The 21,852-nt window shown below is 37.5% G+C and overlaps 1 protein-coding gene and 1 non-coding gene across 2 annotated transcripts; both read left to right on the top strand.

The window, feature by feature from the left end:
- Window positions 1-1,062: 1,062 nt before the first annotated feature.
- LOC104223806 (probable serine/threonine-protein phosphatase 2A regulatory subunit B'' subunit TON2) lies at window positions 1,063-18,730 on the top strand. The gene is made up of 12 exons (XM_070150949.1): window positions 1,063-1,477; window positions 3,933-4,024; window positions 4,124-4,186; window positions 4,459-4,557; window positions 5,306-5,464; window positions 7,076-7,147; window positions 7,285-7,417; window positions 7,639-7,703; window positions 14,940-15,015; window positions 15,808-15,909; window positions 17,208-17,400; window positions 18,147-18,730. Exons 1-12 carry the CDS (start codon window positions 1,333-1,335, stop codon window positions 18,385-18,387), a joined length of 1,440 nt encoding a protein of 479 aa, XP_070007050.1. The 5' UTR covers window positions 1,063-1,332; the 3' UTR covers window positions 18,388-18,730.
- On the top strand, window positions 17,532-17,650 carry LOC138882029 (small nucleolar RNA snoR104). Its single transcript, XR_011403489.1, has one exon. It is a non-coding gene; the product is annotated as a small nucleolar RNA snoR104 (small nucleolar RNA).
- Window positions 18,731-21,852: the final 3,122 nt, after the last annotated feature.

The raw sequence follows: 21,852 nt of genomic DNA, 5'->3' as shown, positions 1-21,852 counted from the left end.
GTATTATATGTGGTTGCTCATCTTGTATGTAAATATACATTGGAATATATTTGTGTTGTCTAGTTAGTATTCGGTCGACTAACTTAAGAGTGCACAATGCATATGCATTTGATTAAAGCAAAGTTGAACTCGACAATGCAAAGTCTCCATACCTTTCATGGCACGAATTCATTAAAGCCGGGGTATTGTAAATACTTTTAGAATTTAGATAAGCTACATAATTTAGATTATTTAATTTTACTATACTTTGTTTACTAACCACTGTATTATTTTAATATTTCTTTCTCTTATTTATTTTTTTCAATTAAGAAAGCCGATAAATACCAACTAAATCGAAAATAGTAAATTAAGAAGAAGAATAAGTGACTTAACTAGAATGATTAGGGAGATTTTGGGTCACCTAACGGACTGAGGGGTAATTTTTAAAAATTTCCTGATGATAGGAGTAAATTTGATTGAATAGTATAACGATAGGAATAAATTTGACCGAATAATATAACGGAGGTTAGCTATATAAAATAGTTAAAAATAGAGGAGTAAATTTGGACCTTTTTCCTTTTTAGAAATTATAGAAGTGTTTAAATATTGGGAGAAGTACACGAGTTAATATGTGTACCAAGCCAAAGTAGAAAGAGAAAAGACTATTTACGTGAGCAAACAACAAATAAGAGCCCATTTGGATTGGTTTAAGAAAAATGACTTTTCAAGTGGAATAACTTTTAAGTCAAAAAGCAATAAGTTAGATTTTCCACTTATTGCTTTTAACTTGTTTTAACCGATTTTTAATTTATTTTAGGCACTTTTTAACATTACCAAACACTAAAAAAAAGCTTGAAGATTTATTTGACCAGCTTAAAAGCCAATTCAAACGTCTTCTAAGTTGATCATTATTAATCAAAAAAGTTTCCTCATCAAGTTTTGGAGTATAAAATCACCTTTATTCCAAACTTTACAAAGTTTTTATATCTAAATTTAGTCGGACCTAATAAATAAAAATAAAAAAATAAAAAAAGAGATGACAAGGAGTATCAAAATATCCGAGGATTGTTTTTTTCTTTTTCTGGACTGAATTTCGAAACGTAAATTTATTACTCCTCTCTTTTGTAATTGTTGTCTGGATTTTGTTCTTCTGCCACGCTCCCTGTGGACTCATCGGATCGAGCTCCACAGAGTAACGAATCGACAGGCTTCTGGTTCACTACATTTCTAGGGTTTCCATAGCTTGAAACTCATCAACATCAACACACCATTTCTGAGAAATTTCTCCAGTTAAAATAAAAAAAATCGTCTGTTATTTGAATTGGTGGGTTCGGCAGCTCAAAACCTCAAGCAATGTACAGTGGGTCAAGCGATGGCGAAGGCCCTGAGGCTCCGGCGCAGCAGCGAAAGATTCCTCCCGCATCCTCAATGCTTTGGGTCCGAAACCTCCGTAGATACATCGGATCCGGCGCTGGCCTCGGCTCCGAAGCCCTAATGGGTAAGTCAGTTTCTCTTCACCCATTTGGATTTCCGTTTGCATGGTTTCATTTGGTTTTATCACAACTGGTTTATGCATTTTCCATTTTTTCTCTCTCAGCTTCCTCTACCTCCCCCAATAGTTTTACTGTACTGAGCTTTTTTCTGAGTTAATTCATGACTTGTAATGATTTATGCATGTTGATCTCAAAAGGGTAACTTATATATGTGATATTTTTTGTGCTAATTTTAGTTATGGGAATTCGTGTTGTTCACCTCCTATTATGGGAATTCGTGTTGTTCACCTCCTATTATGGGAATTCGTGTTGTTCACCTCCTTAGTGAGATCATACTCGGTGGTCGGCTGGTTTTTCTGATAGCTGTAGGAGATATTCGAAGTTGTGCGAGTTATCGTGGCATTAAACTCATGAGTCATACGATGAAACTCTGGGAAAGAGCGATAGGGTGTAAATTTAGGAACACGACAGGGTAACATAGAACCAGTTTGGATTTATGTCCGGTGGATCTACACCGGAAGCTGTATTCTTGCTAAGAAGTTTGATGAAAATTTATCGCGTAAGGAAGAAAGATCTACCCATTGACCTGAGGAAAGCATATGATAGAGTACCACGAAAGGTCCTTTGGTGGGTGATGGAGAAGAAACAATTCACATTAAATATATAAATGTCATAAATGACATGTATGAAGGAGTTGTCACTAGTGTGAAAACAATAGTAGGAGATACAAAAGAGTTTCCCATAGCAGTGGTTTTACACCAGCGTTCTGCATTGAGACCCTGCTTATTTATCCTAGTTATGGATGAGTTAATCAACGCAATATGAGATGAGGTCCCATGGTATATGCTATTTGTTGATGACATTGTGTTAATCGACGAAACTAGCAAGGGTATCGACCAAAAGCTTGAGCTATGGAGAAGCACCTTAGAGAGTATGGGTTTTAAAATAAGTAAAAGTAAGGCTGAGTACTTGCAAGTTTAGTCGGCATGAGAAGAGTGAATTTGAGGTGAGAGTAGATGGAATTGTGGTGCCAAAGGACAAACGATTTAGATATCTAGGCTCGTTGTTTCGAGAGAATGGAATGGTAGATGAAGATGTTACTTATAAAATTAGAACCGGATGGTTGAAATGGAAAATTGCTACCAGGGTATTATGTGATAGAAGAATGCCTACCAAGGTAAGTTCTATAGAACAGCTATAAGACCGACTATATTATGTGGTAGTAAATGTTGGGCTGCTAAAGTTTAACATATCCACAAGATGAGTGTTGTAGAAATGCAATGCTAAGATGGATTTGCGGTCACCCAAGATTAGATAAGATTAAAAATGAACGCATTCGCCAGAAGGTGCAAGTAGCTAGCACACATTGAGGATAAGATAAGAGAAGGTCGCTTGAGATGGTTTGATCATGTCCTACGCCGGCCTATAAATGTATCGGTCCATAGGTGTGAAACTATAATGGGGTCCCGGGGGAAGGTGTTAAAAGGGGGCGAGGTAGACTTGAAATCACATGGAAGAAAGTTATCTCGAAAGACCTACAAATCCTTGGTATAAATGCAGACTTCACTAAATATAGGGCACAATGGAAGAGGAAAATCCATGTAGGCAATAACTACTAGTTGGGAATAGGTTTTAGACTTGCTAGAGAATTTTTATTATTATCATTATTACTGTTATTATTATTTTTTTGTATATATTTATTTCTTTTACTTGCCCTTTTATTTTATGTTAGTAATGATGATGATACGATGATGATACGAGTTGAGGATAATGAAAGGAATGAGGATTTGTTTGCCGACCCCAACTTGTTTGAAACTGAGGCGTAGTTGTTGTTGTTTTAGATAAACAATGAGTAATATGATATCACATATTCACAGGTAATTTGATGGTTTTCACTCATTTGTTTTATTTACGCACACACCTACATTACACCTCCTTGGGGTGCAGCCCTTCCCTGGACCCTGCGTGAATGCGGGATGCTTTGTGCACCGTGCTGAACTTTTTTTACACATTAGAAAGCAGAAAAATTATTGTAAGGATGAGCTTCTCTCATATTATCATGCATTTCATGCCCTTGGAGCAAAGAACGCTGTGTGGTAGTGTACTTGCTTTCTATTGATCAAAGGTCCATTCAATGTTCAAGTGGGCGATGGTAATCAATATGCACTTGTGTCCATTGGTTTCAAATTGACTCCAAGTTTGTCGCTTCAGGATGGTTTATTTTTATGTAACAATTTGGGTTCCATTTTCAGAGCTGGCATTTTTTCAGCTAATTTAGTTGTTTAGTTTTTTCCTCTCCTATATTGGCTTTAGGTGTATATTCTGCTTCAAAACTTTCTTGTTATGATTTGGTTTGGTTTAACACTTCCCTTGGTATGCAAATCTGTCGCTGCATTCTGTAAATCATGAATCTATGTGCAGTATGCGTTATCTGACTATGTCTTCATGTTTTCATTTCAGAGCTTGAAACAAAAAGAATCTTGCTAGATATTTTTAAGGACAAGCAACAAAAGAGTGCTGAAGCTGGCACTATTCCTAGCTTCTATAAGAAGGTATCACATTGCATTCTTAGATGATAGTGTAACTCGCGATGTTTCTACCTTATATCCTACTCTCATCCTTACTACTTCTGTCTTTTTTCTCCTTTTTAGAAACCTGAAGAAGGATCTATTAGTCATAGGGTTCAGCGGCTGGCAAAATACCGATTTTTAAAGGTATTAATATCCTTTTCCTAGTTTGCATATGGTCACTGGTTGTAAAGCGTCAAGCATTGGGATCCAGCTTTCCAGTGCTCTTGGCCAAGGAGCTTTTCTCTGCTGTTACTGAGGGTTTTTTGTTTTTCTTGTTGATGGCCATCATCATGTTGATATTGATGAATAGTATCTTAACCTATTTTTAGAAAACAGGGTCACTGGGATAGTTGATATTTTTATAGTTCATGTCTGTGAAAATGTATAGAGTTAATTAACTTCTTTTATTTGTTCAGAAACAATCTGACCTTTTGCTAAATGCTGATGATTTGGATGCTATGTGGGTCTGTCTAAGAGAGAACTGTGTGATCGATGATGCAACCGGTGCAGAAAAGGTTAGACAATAACTTTATTTTCCTGATTTCAAATTTTATAACCAGCACCCAGTCAGTTTTCGATTTTCCAGCTCAAAAAAAAAAAAGAAAAGAAAACCAGCACCAAGTCAGATCCTCTTTGGGAGTCTCTCCTCTCTCAGAGGCACCTACATGAACACATGGGTGCATCATTCAGAAAACTGTCAGCAGCATACTATTGGTTGAACTTTGAGACTATAATTCACAAAGTGTTAGAATGGAAAAAGTTAGAGTCCTCACCGTTTCGATATTTCGGCCGAATGGCTGTCATACTAAATCACACAATTAAAAAAAAGAGGCTGTCATACCAAATCGTTGTTGTTGCTTGAATCCTAACCTACTTCCTGTTACTTTGGCTAAGCTAATAGTCTAATATGGTAATACCAAACCTGAATGTATTGATGAAATAGGTATTAAGTGCTTATGGGTGGCATATCTCATTCTTCAAATGTTTGTTTTTTGCTCCTCATCGATGTGTTTATCTGATTGCTTGACTATATCTTCAACTTCCTTAATTGCTTCTCATTTATGTCACTTGCACTTCCTTTGTGCTTTGTTCTTTGAGTAATTAACCATAGAGATCATTCTGAACCATCTGAGACAAACAGACAAAAAAAGTTCTTCATTTATTTACTGTTGTTGTTATATTATTGTTACTATATATATTAATTCTTTGTTTTCTAGCAACATCTGTAAGCATGCTGAGAAAGTGATTCTTTGTCTTGTTTAGATGAATTATGAAGACTTTTGCCACATTGCCTCTGTCTGTACAGAACAAATAGGGCCTAAATGTCGCCGCTTCTTCAGTCCTTCAAATTTCATGAAGTTTGAGAAGGATGAATCAGGGAGAATTGCCATTCTGCCGTTTTACCTTTATGTGATGCGCACAGTGAGTATTATCAACCTGTACCTGCAAAGTCCTTTTAGCTTTACTTTTCCTCAACAGTGTTTAAATACACTCAGATATACTTCCCTGTCCCTGACATGGTGGAAGTATATTGAATCTGTTTGCGTTTTATACACCGAAATTTGACTGTTTATTGGTTTATTCATAAGCTTTAAGGTTGTTCAATCTGCTTTCTTTGTACATCGAAATTCATATATTCAATGCTTTGTTTGTACCCCTGATGAAACTCACTTCCTTTGTGAATAAAAAACATTGTACCAGTTAAGTGAACAACTTTGATCCTAATTTCTTGGAATGATCAAATCACAATATGTGCGTGTATGTGTTTCTGTGTCTTTGTCTGGCGGTCTTCCTGAAGGAAAAGAAGGAAAAATGTGAAGGAACTAAAGAAAGAGATAACGTAAATAAAATTACCTTATAAAAAAACACGATATGTGCGTGTATGTGTTTCTGTGGCTTTGTCTTGCGGTCTTCCTGAAGGAAAAGAAGGAATATGTGATGGAACTAAAAAAAAAAAGGAAAAAAGAAGAGAAAACATAAATAAGATTCTGCTCGAGTAGTGATTGTGAGTTTTACCTTATAGGATTGCACCCCTCTGAACCACATAAATCAACTCTATTTTATCTGAAAAAGAAAAAACCAGGGCACTGTGAATTGGCCGTCCTCCAATTCTATAGTTGAGTTAATACGTTATTTGCAGGTCTTGAGATATTGCTATTTGAACTTATTTTGAACAGGAGCTTCTGTTGAGGACGTAAAGTTTACTGAATAGCTAAGTTGCTCGGACTCGGGTGCGGGTATCTGATACGGGACGGATCTGAGTATCGGATTCGGCAAAATCTAAATTTTAAGATTCGGGGGAGCGCATCCGGATATGGATACGGGTGCGGGGATTCGGCTAATAAAAAATAGAGCTATAAAAATATTGTAAATTTTGAGAGATTCTGTGAAAAACTTACATGAATATTGTAGAATTCAATCTTTCACTCTCCAAGATGGACATTATTCTTTCATTCTCCTAAATCTGTTTTATTTTTTATTTTGAGAAATCAAAATCTCAATTTTTCTCCCAAATTTGTCGATGGACTCCGATCAAAGTGTCTGAAGTCAGTTGACCGTATCCGGGACGGATCCCGCTCCCGTCCCGGTCTCGTATCGGGACAGGGACGGCATCAAAATCAAAGAGCCCGCGCAACTTAGCTGAATAGTAACGCATTCTGTCTCTGTAAGAATTTTATAGCGCGCAAACAGTTGGAAGTTTTTTGTAGTTCAAAAAGAGATCCTGTGAAAACTTCCTACCGGCAGGCTGCTTGGCCATGCTATTCTAACGAGGGTTCATCTTGCGAGATGTAAATTTCACTTAGATGTTGGTGACATAAGAAGTTGTGTGGTCTTTTAATATTTTCTTTTTTGGAAAAGTTTGTTATTTGATACTAGTTATTTTTTTGGAACTTGATGGTTAGTAGTCCTTGTTCCTCTGGAAGAGTTGATACATCTTCTCTCAAGAGCTGGCTAAAAATAAATTAGGAAGAGGTCTTAAGCTCTCTGTGTCATATTTCTTACATTTCTAATATGATTTCTCTGCTTTTTTAGGTTTCACTTACTCAAGCCCGAATTGACATGAGCGAGCTTGATGAAGACTCTGATGGCTTCCTTCAACCCCATGTATGGTTCTTCACTATTCTCAACTCCAATGCTTTATACTTATTTGTTTTTTTGCCTTATACAGTTATTATCTTAGTAAGTAGCGCACACACTTGGACAAATTGAATTCACACATGCGCTTTCTTTTTTGGGGCCAGGAAATGGAAGCCTATATACGGGGCTTGATTCCTAACCTAGCACAGCTTCGAGACATGCCAGCTGCTTTTGTGCAAATGTATTGCCGTATAGCTGCACACAAGTTTTTCTTCTTTTGTGATCCCCATAGACGAGGTTTGTGTTTTTAATGACTTTTTTCATATTACGAGCTTTTGTATATGGTACTCCTGCTGTTTTGTAATCCAGCAAATCAATAATTTCCCAAGCACAAATATTCTTGCTTTATATACCCAATCCATTAGATATACTTTGCATTATCTTGAGCTGCTAGATAAACTCTTTTATACAATTGTTACTTGAATTTAGCTTCAAAAGTGCAATGTTGACCCCAACAGGTAAGGCATGCATAAAGAAGATATTGCTTAGCAACTGTCTTCAGGAGTTGATGGAACTTCACCAGGTAACTTCTTCTTGTCGTGTACTACTACTTAATGCAATTAAGCGTGGTTTAAGTGCTACGGATAAATACTGCATAAGTTCTCTCAAGTGTATAGCAATCTACCTGTCATTTGTCCTTGTGACAGTTTTTTTTTTGAATTGGTAACTATTGTATATATTAAAAACATCAGTACATAGGTTGCACTGAAAACCATATTTACATGAAGAGGATTAGTAGATGTTCTAATTCGAGACCTAGCAAGATCCTAGTATGTCTATGATTGTCAATGTATCTTCTATGTAAATCTGTTTGCACCAAAAACAAAAAAGAAGAATACAATTGAGTTTGATCTTCTGCACTGGATTGCTTCTATCTTCAAAATATCTCACGTTCCTTTCCCTCCAAACTGTCCACCAGATACAAGCCGGGATAGTCCTCCATCTATCTCTACTAGTTGCTTCAGCTCCAGCTTCTTCCCAGCTATAAAGGACATCTTTAAGCCTGTATGACATTGACCATGAAATACCCCTAAGACTAATAAAGATTTTCCATAGTTGGTCTGTAATCTTGCAATGTAGAAACAAATGTGTGACAGTTTCAGCATTTTCCCCGCACAGAAAACATCTTGAGCACAGAGAAATTCCCCTTTTATGAGATTATCCTGGGTTAATACCGCCTCCTTTGCTAGTAGCCAAGTGAAGCAAGCTACCTTGTATGGAATCTTTGTTTTCCATATATGTTTCCAAGGCCATGGGTCCACCTGTTGATTATTATGATTCAAAATCTTATATGCATCCTTCACCCGGTAAACCCCTCTGTTGTGCCTCTTCCACCAAAGTGAATCAAAACCTTCCTGTAATCCTTTAAATGCTTCCAACTCTATGTAAAAGTCAGCTAATCTTGTTATCTCCCAGTCATTCAACTGTCTTTCTTAGAGCGATTTTCCATCCTTGATGACTCCTCATATCAGCTACTGTCTTATGCTGGTTTTGTGCTAAACCAAACATATCGGGGTATCTTTCCTTTAAGCTTCCGTTTCCTAACCAGTTATCATTCAGAATGATGTGTTCCTTCCGTTGTTCACTCTTATGGAGGAGTGATTCTTCATTATAGGCCAAAGTTCTCTGATGGATTTCCACACACTTACTCCATATGATGTTCTGACTTTTTTTGACACCCAGTTATTTTCCTCACCATACTTTGCTTTGATCACTTTGCCCCATAAAGATTGGGGTTCTTGAGAGTACTTCCATAACCATTTCATTCTAAGAGCCTTGCTATGATTCTTCAAATTCCTTATTCCTAAACCACCTTGTTTTTTATCCATTGTGAGTGTCTTCCATTTAACTAAATGGAAGACCTTTTTCTCTTTATTACCTTGCCAAAGGAATGATCTTCGGAGTTTGTCCAATCTCTGTAAAATGCCTCCTGGAATTGGGAACAAAGACATCATATAAGTAGGAAGTGAGTCTAATACTGAGTTGATTAGAACTAGCCTGTCCCCCAATGATAGGTATTGTGATTTCCATCTTGACAGCTTCTTCTCACACTTTTCTATGACTGAATTCCAGATTTCTTTTGATTTGGATCTTGCACCAAGAGGCATCCCAAGGTAAACAGTTGGTAGGGACCCAACTTCTCCTCCCAATATCTGTGTCAGTTGCTCCATGTTGTTAACTTCATTAATGGGAAAAATATTGCTCTTTCTCCAGTTGATGTGTAATCCTGAGACTCCCTCAAATAAGACCAAAATGATTCTTAGGAATCTAAGTTGGTCCTTTTCGGCATCACAGAAGACTAGAGTATCATCAGCATATTGGAGATGTGTGATCTCTAGATTGTTTGCCCCACTCCTGTTTACCTCAAAACCTTTAACCCATCCACTGACTTTAGCCGTTTTGATCATGTTGTTCAATCCTTCCATGGCTATAATGAATAGAAAGGGAGATAAAGGATCACCTTGTCTTAGACCTCTGTGTGAATGGAAAAAACCTTTAGGAGATCCATTTATGAGAATGGAGAATTTTACAGTAGATATGCAAAATTTCATCCATCTATTCCATTTCTGCCCAAAACCCATTAGTTCTAACATTCTGAGTAGGAAGCTCCAATTTACATGATCATAGCCTTCTCAATATCTAATTTGCATAAGATTCCAGGTTCTTTCTTTTTTATTCTTGAATCCACAGCTTCGTTGGCAATCAACACTGCATCTATTATTTGTCTTCCTTTGATGAAAGCCATTTGTTGAGCATCGACAATTTTCCCTACCACCCTCTTAAGTCTTTCGGTTAAGACTTTTGAGAGCAATTTGTAGAAGCTCCCTATCAGACTGATCGGTCTGAAATCTCTCAATTCTTTCGCACCTGTCTTCTTTGGAATCAAAGCTATATATGTTGCATTGAAGCTTTTCTCAAACATCTCCTGAGAATGGAAGTTGTTGAAGGCCGCCATGATGTCTTCCTTCAAAATGTCCCAACACTTTCTGAAAAAACCCATTGTGTATCCATCCGTACCTGGGGCCTTGTCACTTGCACACTTCTTCAGACAGGTCAAAACTTCTTGTTCCTCAAAGTTACTCTGTAAAAACTCCCTTTCTGATTCAGAAATTCTTGAGCTATTTTCGAAATTGACCATTGGTCTCCACTCTTCAGGTTCTTTGTATAACTCCTTGTAGAATTCAGTTATCTCAATCTCTATTCTGTCTGGATCCTCGACTACTTCATGTCGAATCATTAGTTGATCAATGTTGTTGTTTCTCTTGTGTGCATTTGCAGTGCGATGGAAATTTTTTGTATTCCTGTCCCCTTCTTTGAGCCACAGAGCTCTTGATTTTTGTCTCCATACAATTTCTTCATTCTTGAGTTGTTCCTCAATCTCCATTAGAGTAGCTGTTTTCCTCACTGATTCCTCCTCTGTCAGCGCTCTTAGTTGTTGTGTTGTCTCAAAACCTGCTAGTTGACTTAGCAATTTTGATTTTTGCAGTCCCAAATTACCTTCATAAACTCTGCTCCATTCTTTTAGCTTGCCCTTGAGAGCTTTTAACTTGCAAGCTAAAATGTAATCTGGTCGTCCTGAGAATTCAAAAGATGTCCACCAGTCTCTAATTTTGTCATCAAAACCTTCCACATTCAGCCACCAATTTTCAAACTTAAAGTATGATTTAGCTTGTTCCCACGCACCACAGTATAGAGCCACATGTGAATGGTCCGAAATGAACCTTTGTTGGATAGTTTGCTTGATGTTTCTGAAGCTTTCATCCCATTCTTCTGAAATGAGAAATCTGTCAATTCTTGAAGCGGCTGTATGATTGTCCCCTTTGAACCAAGTATAGTAGCCTCTTTCAAGTCGTAGATCTATCAACTCCATATCTTCTATAAAATCCGAGAATTCCACCATCGCTTTGGACCTCCTTGAACATTCTCGTTTTTCAGAAGGGTACCTTGTAACATTAAAATCGCCACAAACCGCCCAAGGACCTTCCATCAATCCCCTCACTGCACCAATTTCTCTCCATACTATTTTCCTTTCTACTCTACAATTTGGGGCATACACTCCTGTTATGTGACATTGAAAATTCTGTAAAAGAGCCTCGAACTTGCAAGTCAAAGTGTATGCACCAGTCTGTAACACCTCCCTTTCCATACTCTGCAATCCCATAATAACAAACTCCCCCCTCTCGTGCGCTAGCTTCTAATCTTGCATACCTCACCCATCTACCACCCCATATTTGACTGATTATTTCCTTGATATCCCCCTGCACTTTTGTCTCTTGCATGCATATAATGTCTGCCCTCCAGTTCTGCACTTGACTTTTTATGATCTCTTTTTTCTTCTTGTCGTTTAATCCCCTCACATTCCAGGAAATTACTTTGATCTTCATATTGAAATGATTGATAGATCTCTTCCCCTACTCCTTTTCCCGTCACTCTTGAATTTGACATCAAACGAAGTTAAACCTTTTAATTCCAGTGATCCTTAGAATATTTGTTTCTTCACCTCCAACTCTGTCTCCACCCTTCTAACCTGTCTGCAACTGTCAATTTGCATTAACAACTCCAATGCTTCTTCTTCATGGCCTTGAAAATCTACTCCAAACATTTTCCCCAATTTGATAATATTTTGATGGACCCATAGTGTTGCATCCATGTCTATCCATTAATGGATTGTGTTGCTGAACTGCTATAGGATTCACCTCCTCGATTTCCCAATCTTGGATAGAGCTAAAGTGCTTTAGTTGTTCCAAAGCACTTCCAACTTGATCTTCCCCCATATTTGTGTATATGCTCTGCTCCCCTGCCTTCTGTTCCAGTCTTGCTATCTCTGTTCCACCTTCTGGCTGACTGCAACTGTTAAGTGTTGCCTTTGGCATACTTTCAAGGTTTTCATTGGGGATTGGATCCCCTGGAGTGGACTCTTTTGCCCCTAGGTAAGAAGGTCCTCCCATTTCCTCAATACAAGGCTTCAGCCTAATATCATCAGAAAACTCACACGAGAGATCATTAAAAATGACTTGTGCAGCCAAGTCGGAGTCATAGGATTTCAGCTCGTTGTTTGTCACTTTACTGCTCTGATTCATCGAACTCGAACCTTGTGTAAGTTGCACACTTGCCTTTCCTTTATCAGTGTTTTGCAATATGGTGCACCCCACTTGATTGTTCAAATATCTCTCTATTTCAAAACATTGTTCGTTTTCTTGCATCTTCAGCTCATATCTTGTCTGTCTTTCAGCCCAGATTGGGATGAAAAATTTGATACCGTCTCTTTTAATCCCAACCTCATTGGGAGTCTTTCTGCCATCACCAACAATTTTAATTCTTGCCCACTTAAGATGATTTTTGAGATCAGTTTCTTCTTCAGTAGCTATCCATCCCCCACAGAGATCTCCTATTTCTTTGAAGATCTTTTGTGACCATAGATGTAAAGGAATCCCCATGGCTCTAATCCAGCATGTTTCCTCGATTTGTGAGTTTGGAATGCATCCAGCAGTATTACTCCACCATTCCAGATGAAGCTTGAACTTTTTCCAACTCCATTCTCCTTGCATAATCTGCTCCGCCATGAATCTGTTTGGAAATTCAAAAAGAAACATGTTGCCTGTCATTTTATACATGTTTACTCCATATGCTTCGTTCCATGACGCACTAGCCCATCGCCTTATATCTGCTAAAGTGGGTCTCTCATTGATTTCTTTCCCAAAAAACCCGACAATGCATCTTTTTAGTAAACCAGAATCCTCGCTACCTGTCGGTTCCACAACAGAGATATCTCCATTGTTTATGCTGACCTTTGCCTCTCGAAGGGTATTGGATTGCCATTTACTCTCCTTGATTGCTTTGACATAAGGGTAGTTGTCCACAGTGATTCTAGGTGGGGCTGTGGGATTCATTTTGGGGTCTGATGTATGAATCTTTCTATCTTAGCTGCTATGTCTTTCCAACCTGCATTCAAAGCTAACTCTGGAATTATAATAACAGACCTCCCTTTTCCCTTCAGTGACAGAATGCTCATGTATCTTCCATGAACGTTGAATTTCCTGGTACAGAAATGTTCTGTCATATGTTCCTTGTACTTCCATCGCTTCACTAAATTCATTTGATCTGTCGACGCTTCTTTAAGTACAAAACAAATCCATTCCATTACCTTTCTGCCCATGGATGAATGTCTCATCATGCTGCGGCTTCTCTCCACCCATTCGAACCATACCTCTTTGTTGGAATTCCATCTGGTGATGTCAAAAGATTTGAATCCTGCGTTGAAATAAATCCGGTTGTCTCCCATATTGTACAACCCAGCTGTTCAGGTTATGGAGATTATAAGGAGTATTTGATGGTCATCACAGTTGAGCTGTTGAGGTAAAAGAAACTGAAATTTGGGCTAAAACAGAGGTTTCCCGCTCCCGGAAAAATAAAAGTCGTCGGAAATCTGAAAAAATTGTACCGATCTGGTCGGAATTAGCAGTACAGGAAGCTGTCCAAATTTTTTTTTTTGAAAAGCTGCCGGAAATTGGCTCACGCGCCCGGCGCGTGGTGACTGGGTCGCCAGAAAGTGTCGCGCGTGGCGGCGCGTGGAGGCTGCTTCGTCGGAAAAATTTCAGTGGAGTGGTCGGAATTTCGAGGGCTGTCTAATGGTGTTCATGGAAAGCTAAAAATTCTTGTACTCAGGCTCCTCGGGGAGTGTGCCTGAGAGCTTGAGAGTTATGACTTTTTTCGTCTTTTTGGACTTTTTAGCTGTTGTCCCAGATGACAAAGTTATTATTAGAAATCTTGATACTTAGTATTCTTGTCCTTGTGACAGTTTTGATTGGGCTTTGTTCTCAATCCTTAAGAAATCCTCATAACCCTTCATTTTAATCAGCCTTGAACATTTAACTTCTTTCATGTAGCACCTCCTTCAGCAAAATTTAAGGTGTGAATTCTTTACATTAAACTATCTGTCCTCACTTAGTCCACTTTCCGGTTGTTAGAAAGGCACTATAAAATGGAATTTGAGGGATGGGGATGAAGAAGGATTTAATATTCCAGATGCCATGTTTCAGCTTCAGTTGAGTAATTTGATTCACCGAGGAACACAATAAAGTGATGACATATCTTGAGTTTGTTGAACGTCTTAGGATGTAAAAAAGTTGGAGAAACCTGACAAAATGGGAGATTCAAACCTGCATGTTACTTTTTCTCTGCCTAACTAATTCAATTTAAGTACAGAAATGCTTTCCAAATGAGCTATTGTCAGAATATCATTTAATAAGCTAACGAGACTTGGCGAAATACTGGAAAGCACTCTTATATCTCAAATTTGTTTCCTCAATTTCTGATACATATTGCAACCTAGCATTTTCCTGATATTATTGCTAAGTGTTGGGGTTGACAAGTAGAAGTTAGTTTATTCAGCTGTTCCCAGGACTTTTTTTTGGTTCCTAGAACTTAAAACACATAAAAGTGATGGTCCTCGGTTAGTATTTTGCACAATTTTATCAAAATTATTTGCATAATTCTTTGTTAAGAACCAACTTTTACAAAATATCACCTAGATTCGAAGTCATAGTTTGTTTACAATCTACACCTAAAAAAATCTGCTACTCCTTTGCGCGCACAAAGATGTTCACTAAACTATTTTGTTGCAAAGTTTTCACTGTATTCTGCAGGAGAAACATATAACTGTTTATAGTTCCTTATTTGTTCTAAAAGTAAGAATCTGCTTTTGCATCAGTTTTCCTTTTACTTTGAGGATGATATGTTCACATTATTTGTGTGCTAGGAAACTGAAGAAGAAGTTACTGACACAGAACAAGCTGAAAACTGGTTTTCCCTAACTTCTGCACAGCGCATATGTGGTCAGTGCTCTGAATTTCTTAATTTTGAAGCAGATCCATGTCATGTTTTGTTTACTGCTTTCCTTCTACCCAGCTTCCATTGGAGCTGTCTTTCTATTACATCGGGGATCTGGGAATGGGAGAGGGGAGACATTTAGAATCGAATCCACACCTATTATGTGTGACACTCTTATCAGTACTACTAAACGTAGACGGTAACTGTTGGTTGCAGTATGTTTTATGTTATAATTCCAAAGGTTCCTGCCGCCCGGATCATATTGTCTGCTAGTTTAACCAGCTCTGATACAGTATTCCCCTTTGAATGAGTACAGTTCCACATAGTACGTGCTGTAAGTACAGAACCTCTCTTAATTTCTTTTAAGCTGATAGGAAACAAAGGTTGTCAGTTTAGTGCTTCCAATTTTCTCAATACTTGGTCATGCTACAAGATTGTTTATAGCTTTTATACATGGGCTGGTGGAGAATCAAGTGTAAACGGCATTTAATAGATAAAAAAGGTAGTTATATGTCCAAATACTTGCTACTGTGGTTGTTGTGGGAATCACAGCATGGTATATCCCAATCCCCAGAATAGTTACGCTCACACATCTTTCCTAATATTCCCCACTTTCTCCTTATTCTTCTCCTCCCCCTCCTTTTTTTTCTTATTCTCCTCCTCTTCTCTCTCTCTCTCTCTCTCTCTCTCTCTCTCTCTCTCTGCGTGTGTGTTTTTCTCTTTTGTTTAATTTTATTTTTCTGGGTATTCGTTCTCTTCTGCCTTCCTTAAGATATATGCTTATATGAATTATGCAGACATGTTTCTTGCTCTTGATAAAGATATGAACGGAACATTGAGCAAGCAGGAGCTAAGGGAATATGCTGATGGTACACTAACGGATATCTTCATTGAAAGAGGTAAAACTGAGAGTCTGCTTATGTACCATTGATGTATCTTTCTTGAGGATCTATGGGATGTTTCAGTTGTGTGGTCTGCTGCAGCTGTGGTCTCTTTTCCTAACTATTTCTTTCATTTTCTGCAATTATTGCTGGAAATCCTATAGGAGTCACTCCCGTAGTTCACATTGAAACCTTGCTGTCTGAGATAGACACTTTGCATGTTCACCTACCTGTCACTAGACCTAGGAATCTGATGCCTCGAGATTTCTCTCCAGTCTAAACTAGGTAGGGATTCAGCCATGTTTCTTCTTTTTGATACTGGGGGTCACCATGGGACATAGGCTCCAAGATGGGAGCTGTCTTACCAAGGGAGTTCCTTGCCAATTGCCACTGTCATGGTAATCCAATCTGGCACCATCTTCAAAGGGCAGTGGGCATAGGCTCCAGGATGTGTGAGCTGTCTCACCTAGGGAGATCCCTGCCAGTTTCTGCTGTCATGGTACTCCAATCTGGCACCACTATCAAGGGTCTTCTCACTGGATGTTGAGTCTATTTCTCCAATTTATTATCAATATTGCAAGACAGGATTAGCACTGGTCAAGCAGTTGATTATGTTCTCATATATCCTATAGGCACTACCAATAGTCTTATCTTGCTGCCATCTTTGAAGTCCTACTATTGCCTCATTGCTAGAATCAGTTCTTGCACCACCTGTTGAGTTGTTACCTGCAATCTGGGAACACCTCAAATTTTTAGGCACCATAAAGAATTTGGACACATTGCATCTTAATAATAAATAAGATTAATATGTAATCTAAACACTACGAACATTACCTCTATCATCAGTATAGTTGCCCACTTGATTGCTGCAATCTTTCCCTCCATAGGTCATGTTTACAGTATCTACAGCCCAGGCTCCAGAGAACAGAGCGACACCACTCTTTATCTTCTGGATATTAAAGGATTTTGGCCCTTTTTGGTATGGATTATCCTGAAGTTTTCCATTTGCATGACCTAAAGTTATCCTGCCTTCTCCTAAAGGAAATAACGCAAACATTTCAAACGAACTTCAGCCACATCATGTTACTTTTCCACCTTGTCTTGCTGATTGTAACCTGATGCAGCGGACTACCAGAGAAAGCTCTTTCCCCCTTTCATCTAAACTCTCTTGTTATCTCATACCAATGTGCATTTCTCATTTTTACAGTCAGAAGTCATCTGGGTGCTTTTATTTTTAAACCTCCTATAGCTTTTATATAATCCTAGGATTGAATTCGTATTTGTTGTGAACTTTTTTTGGTTTGTTTAATTACTAGTTTTTGACGAGCACGTTCGGCGTGGAAAAATTGGAGGCGGCAATGCCCGTGAAATGGATTTTGAAAGCTTTCTTGACTTCGTACTAGCCCTGGAAAACAAGGATGCTCCAGAGGGTTTAACATATTTGTTCAGGTGTCTTGATCTCAATGGAAGGGGTTTCCTAACTACAGCTGATATTCACACGCTATTCAGGTAAAAGGAACATGTAGTTGTATTTTTGCTATGAGGAAATTTTCTCCACCTGTCTAGTCAGTAGTACATAGTTATTTCGTATTTGTTATTCCAAATTGAGAAAAGGAAAAACGAAATATGGAAGAGAAAGAAGGGATCACAGTTGAGTTTGAGATGTATCCTGATTCAATCTTCCTAAAAAGAGTTTCTGGGATTTCCTACTTGTGGTTCCTGAGATAGTGCTGCAAGTCTCAAATAACCAGATACATAAGCTCATTGAAGTATCAGCCACTCAATAGACTGAAGTGTTTATTTGATTCTATACGCTACCACTACTATTTACCACTCCCCTGTACACCAAAAAGGATGTGGGTAAGAGGACAAGAACCCATGAAAGTTTAGACGGTCTTGGGTTGACCTTGACCATCTAGGTGTTGAATCTCAACCTAGTTATGGAACTTCTTCCAGTGTCCAGATTAAGGCCTATTTGTATGATGTAAAATGTTTTTCCTTAATGAAATTCCTTGTATTTGGTTGTCTAGAACTGAAAATTATGTTTCTGTAAATGGAAACATTCCCCACCACCACTCTCCATTATATTATATTGCACCAACTTTATGTCCGACGAAACACCAAAAATCATTTTACATCATCCAAATAGGGCCAAGTATTTTATGTCTTACAATCAGATTTCTTCTTGTATCACTGAGCATTCCACTATAGTGGTCCATTTCTGATATGGAATGTTATTTGTATTAAAAAAACAGAGATGTCCATCAAAAATGGATTGAAGGAGGGAACTATGAACTCTGCATCGAGGATGTAAGGGATGAAATATGGGATATGGTGAAGCCGACTGATGCTTTGAGGATAACACTGGCTGATTTATTGTCATGCAAACAAGGTGGTACCGTTGCAAGCATGCTAATAGACGTGCGTGGTTTCTGGGCCCATGACAACAGGGAAAATCTTCTCCAGGAAGAGGAAGAACCCCAAGAAGAAGGATGAGAAGGATTCAAAGAGCAAATCATCTGTAATTGCACTAACATAAGATCCTAGTTTGCAGAATAGATTATCCTATGTAGAGAATTTGGTTTTACTTTAGTTGTGTGAATGAGAAGTGGCTAACCATGCTGTGATTAGGTAGACTCTCTTGGATGCTGAAAAAACCTCCAAGAGTTGTATGTTTGAAATCTTGTGTAGCAAACAGATTCTTGAAACCTGAGATGAATACAGAATCAAAGGTGCATATTGCTTGGTTCCGTAGGCATACCGCACAAAAATTGAGCATTTATATTAGTATAAGTTTTTTAATGAAAAGCTATGTCAGGAAACCTGTTCTCTTGTATCACCTCTGCCTTTTGGTTCACAACTTTGTCCGCATATATGTGGCGAAGTATATTCTGCTTTTGATGAAGTTGTTGATTTTTATCAATGTGAAACTGATTTGATGCGAGAAACCAAAGTCTAGAATTTTGATAACTATGATTAATCTCTCTGAATCTGGTTGAAGTCAAAAACCAAAGCACAACCAAAAATGTGTGAGAGATGATGTTATGCTAGTTGCTTGCTTAAGGAAGCAATGGGAAGAACACTTATAGTCTGTTTGGCCAAGCTTCTCCAAGGTAAAAGGTGCTTTTTTTTTTCCAAAGTTGAAGAACTGTTTGGTCAAGGTTTCAGAAGAAAAAAGTGTTTTTGAGTAGAAGCAGAAACAGAAAAAAATAGCTTCTTCCTAGAAGTAATTTTTTGAGAAGCATTTTTTGAGAAAACTACACTTACAAGCACTTTTTAAAAGCTTGGCCAAAAACTAATTGTTGTTTAGGAGTGCTTTTCAAATTAATTAGCCAAACACAAACTCTTTCTCACCAAAAGTACTTTTGAAAAAAAACACTTCTCAAAATAAGTTGATTTTTCCGGCTTGACCAAACAAGCTATTACTAACAAAACAGAGAAAGAGAAGGAAAAAGAATTTTACTGAGTACTTTGTTGAGTTTGATTCTAGTTCTTGTCTCATTTAATAATTTTCTTCCTGTTTTTTGCCAATTTTCGTTCTTACCTCATTCTCCAATTAAAATTTTAGAGTGTCTTTTCATATCTCCTGCATCGAGTAGTTTTCTTTCTAAGAAATTTATTTCCTTGGTCTTCACCATCATTGTTATTAGCTTCTCCTTCGTCAAATAATATGTGTGTATATATATATTGGCAATACATATGAGCCACAATGAGATAGTCTTCCCAAATGAAACTCGCGGAAAGACATGAACAATGAACATAGTGGCTTTTCAAATAATTTCTTCTAACCAAAACACCATAGCATAACAAAACAAAATATATTCCTATTTAGGATTGAAGTGTAGATCGTTGATGTTAAAACACCAAGATAAATATTTCTTTGACAGTAAAAGTAATAAATGGGACTAATTACATTCGACTGAATATACATTATGGTTTTTTATAAAAGTACCTTCAGCTTTTAAAACAACTCATATGTATAACCACAGATTCAGAGATACACATATCCCTACTAGCTGCAAAACACACTGACAGCAAATTGATAGCAACGCCCTCTTTTGAGATTTTTAATTTTCCAACATTACTCTCCTCTTTATGGCTACTTTCTTGACCAGAGACTTCTAACTTTTCTCCTCTTTATGGCAAGTTTTGGGGCCAATTGGTTTTGTACCCCTCTCCAAATATGTTTTTAGTTTTATATCTCTTTTCTCCCGGAGTTATTTATTTTACATAAAAGAGATTGGAAATCACACACAAAAACCATTTTCTTTTATTCAAATTGTAAAAAGCTATGTCCAACCATTTACTAACTATTTTCAGCAGGTTCAATTGAATGCATAATTATATACATCAAATTTAAATTATGAATCTGTATCTAACTAGAGTGTGTATACATCTCAGAGATAGATATAGCTATAGTTGATTAAACATTTTGTACATATGCATAGAAATGTTTATGTATATGGGCCCTTCGAAACCCACTAACCTAATTAAATCCTGAATCCTACAACTTCGATTCCTGTAAATTTATTGTTTACATATTTAAAAAAGATTGTGAATTGAAATAAGCTTGGTTTGATACAAATTCAAGATTTAAATTAATTGCATCACACCTACACCCATTTATACTTTTTGTCAATTGGGTGCAAAACTTAATGTAAATGTACAAGTTTTAAATTATTCAACCATATATAAAAAGTTCAAATTAATGAAACTTGGGAATGATTGCACATGCTGTCGACATAGCTAGTATATAAAATACGGGTTCGGCTGAACCCTATAACTTTTAGTTCGGACCTTATATATATGTTAAAAGATATACGTACTAAATATGTAAAAATATTAAATTTCAAATTCAGTAACTCAAATAGATTATAGATTTAGTGATTCAAATACATAAACTTAAAATTCTATACTTACATCCCACCCGTGGGCTTGATATTTGTTGGGAGGATTTCAACAAGCAAGACCATGTCTACTGTCTACCAATCCCTTTGTGTGTGTTGTACAATGTAGCTCCCTCCTCTTCCTCCCAAAGTAAAAGACAAAAACTCATAAGAATATAACAAAACTTATAAATGAGACAGAGCAAGACAAAAATGGACAGAGCTCAAGAATCTTCCATACAAGTACCTCTACACCCTTCTGATCTCCAGCCTTTGGGGGTAAAAAAAGGTAAATGCCATCAGCTTAACAAGAGGTACATATAGAGGCAACTTACACTGATAGTGTAAACATGACTTGGTATTCACTAAACATGACTTGGTATTAGCAAATTATACTGATAGTGTAAATATTTTGTAACGTCGCACAAAATTTAAATTCAATGTGCATTATGTTCCCTGGAATAATTTTCTTGAGCCAAGGGTCTATCGAAAACAACCTCTCTACCTTCCAAGGGGTCGTTTGGTTGGGAAACAAGTGATCCCATGATTAATTATCCCGGGATTAGTTATTCCGTCCTCCCACGGGGATAAAAAAAATACTACAATCCCGGGATAATTAGTTATCCCACAATTTTATTCCAAACAAATGTGGGATAACCTTATCTCAAATTTAATCCCGAAATTAATTATCCCTTATCCCTCTTACCAAACGAGTTCTAAGAATAGGAGTAAGGCTTGCGTAGGCACTATCCTTCCCAGACCCCACTTGTAACACTCTACTATAAGTTGTTGTTGTTGTATGTTTCCCTCGAACACTAAATTTATTCCAGCAGCAATTTCAATTTGTGTGTATGGATTTGGGCGTGGGGAATGTCTTATTTGCTCAGCTGTCATGATCTGTAATGATGTGATGTCTCATTCTACCAACAAAAATAATAAACAGACACTCTCTTCTTTCCAGGTCATACAAAGAAAAAGAAGGCAAAAAGGCTGATAGTGTGGATACAAGGAAAAGACTTGGATTGATTTTTTCACCTTTTCTTTTGATTCCCTTTCAATTATTTTGTCTGTCCAG

The sequence above is a fragment of the Nicotiana sylvestris genome, chromosome 1 (genome assembly GCF_000393655.2).
Source record: "Nicotiana sylvestris chromosome 1, ASM39365v2, whole genome shotgun sequence".
Taxonomy (NCBI): Eukaryota; Viridiplantae; Streptophyta; class Magnoliopsida; order Solanales; family Solanaceae; genus Nicotiana; species Nicotiana sylvestris.
Note: the sequence above shows the minus strand (reverse complement) of the source record. Positions and strands in the feature narration are given on the sequence as shown.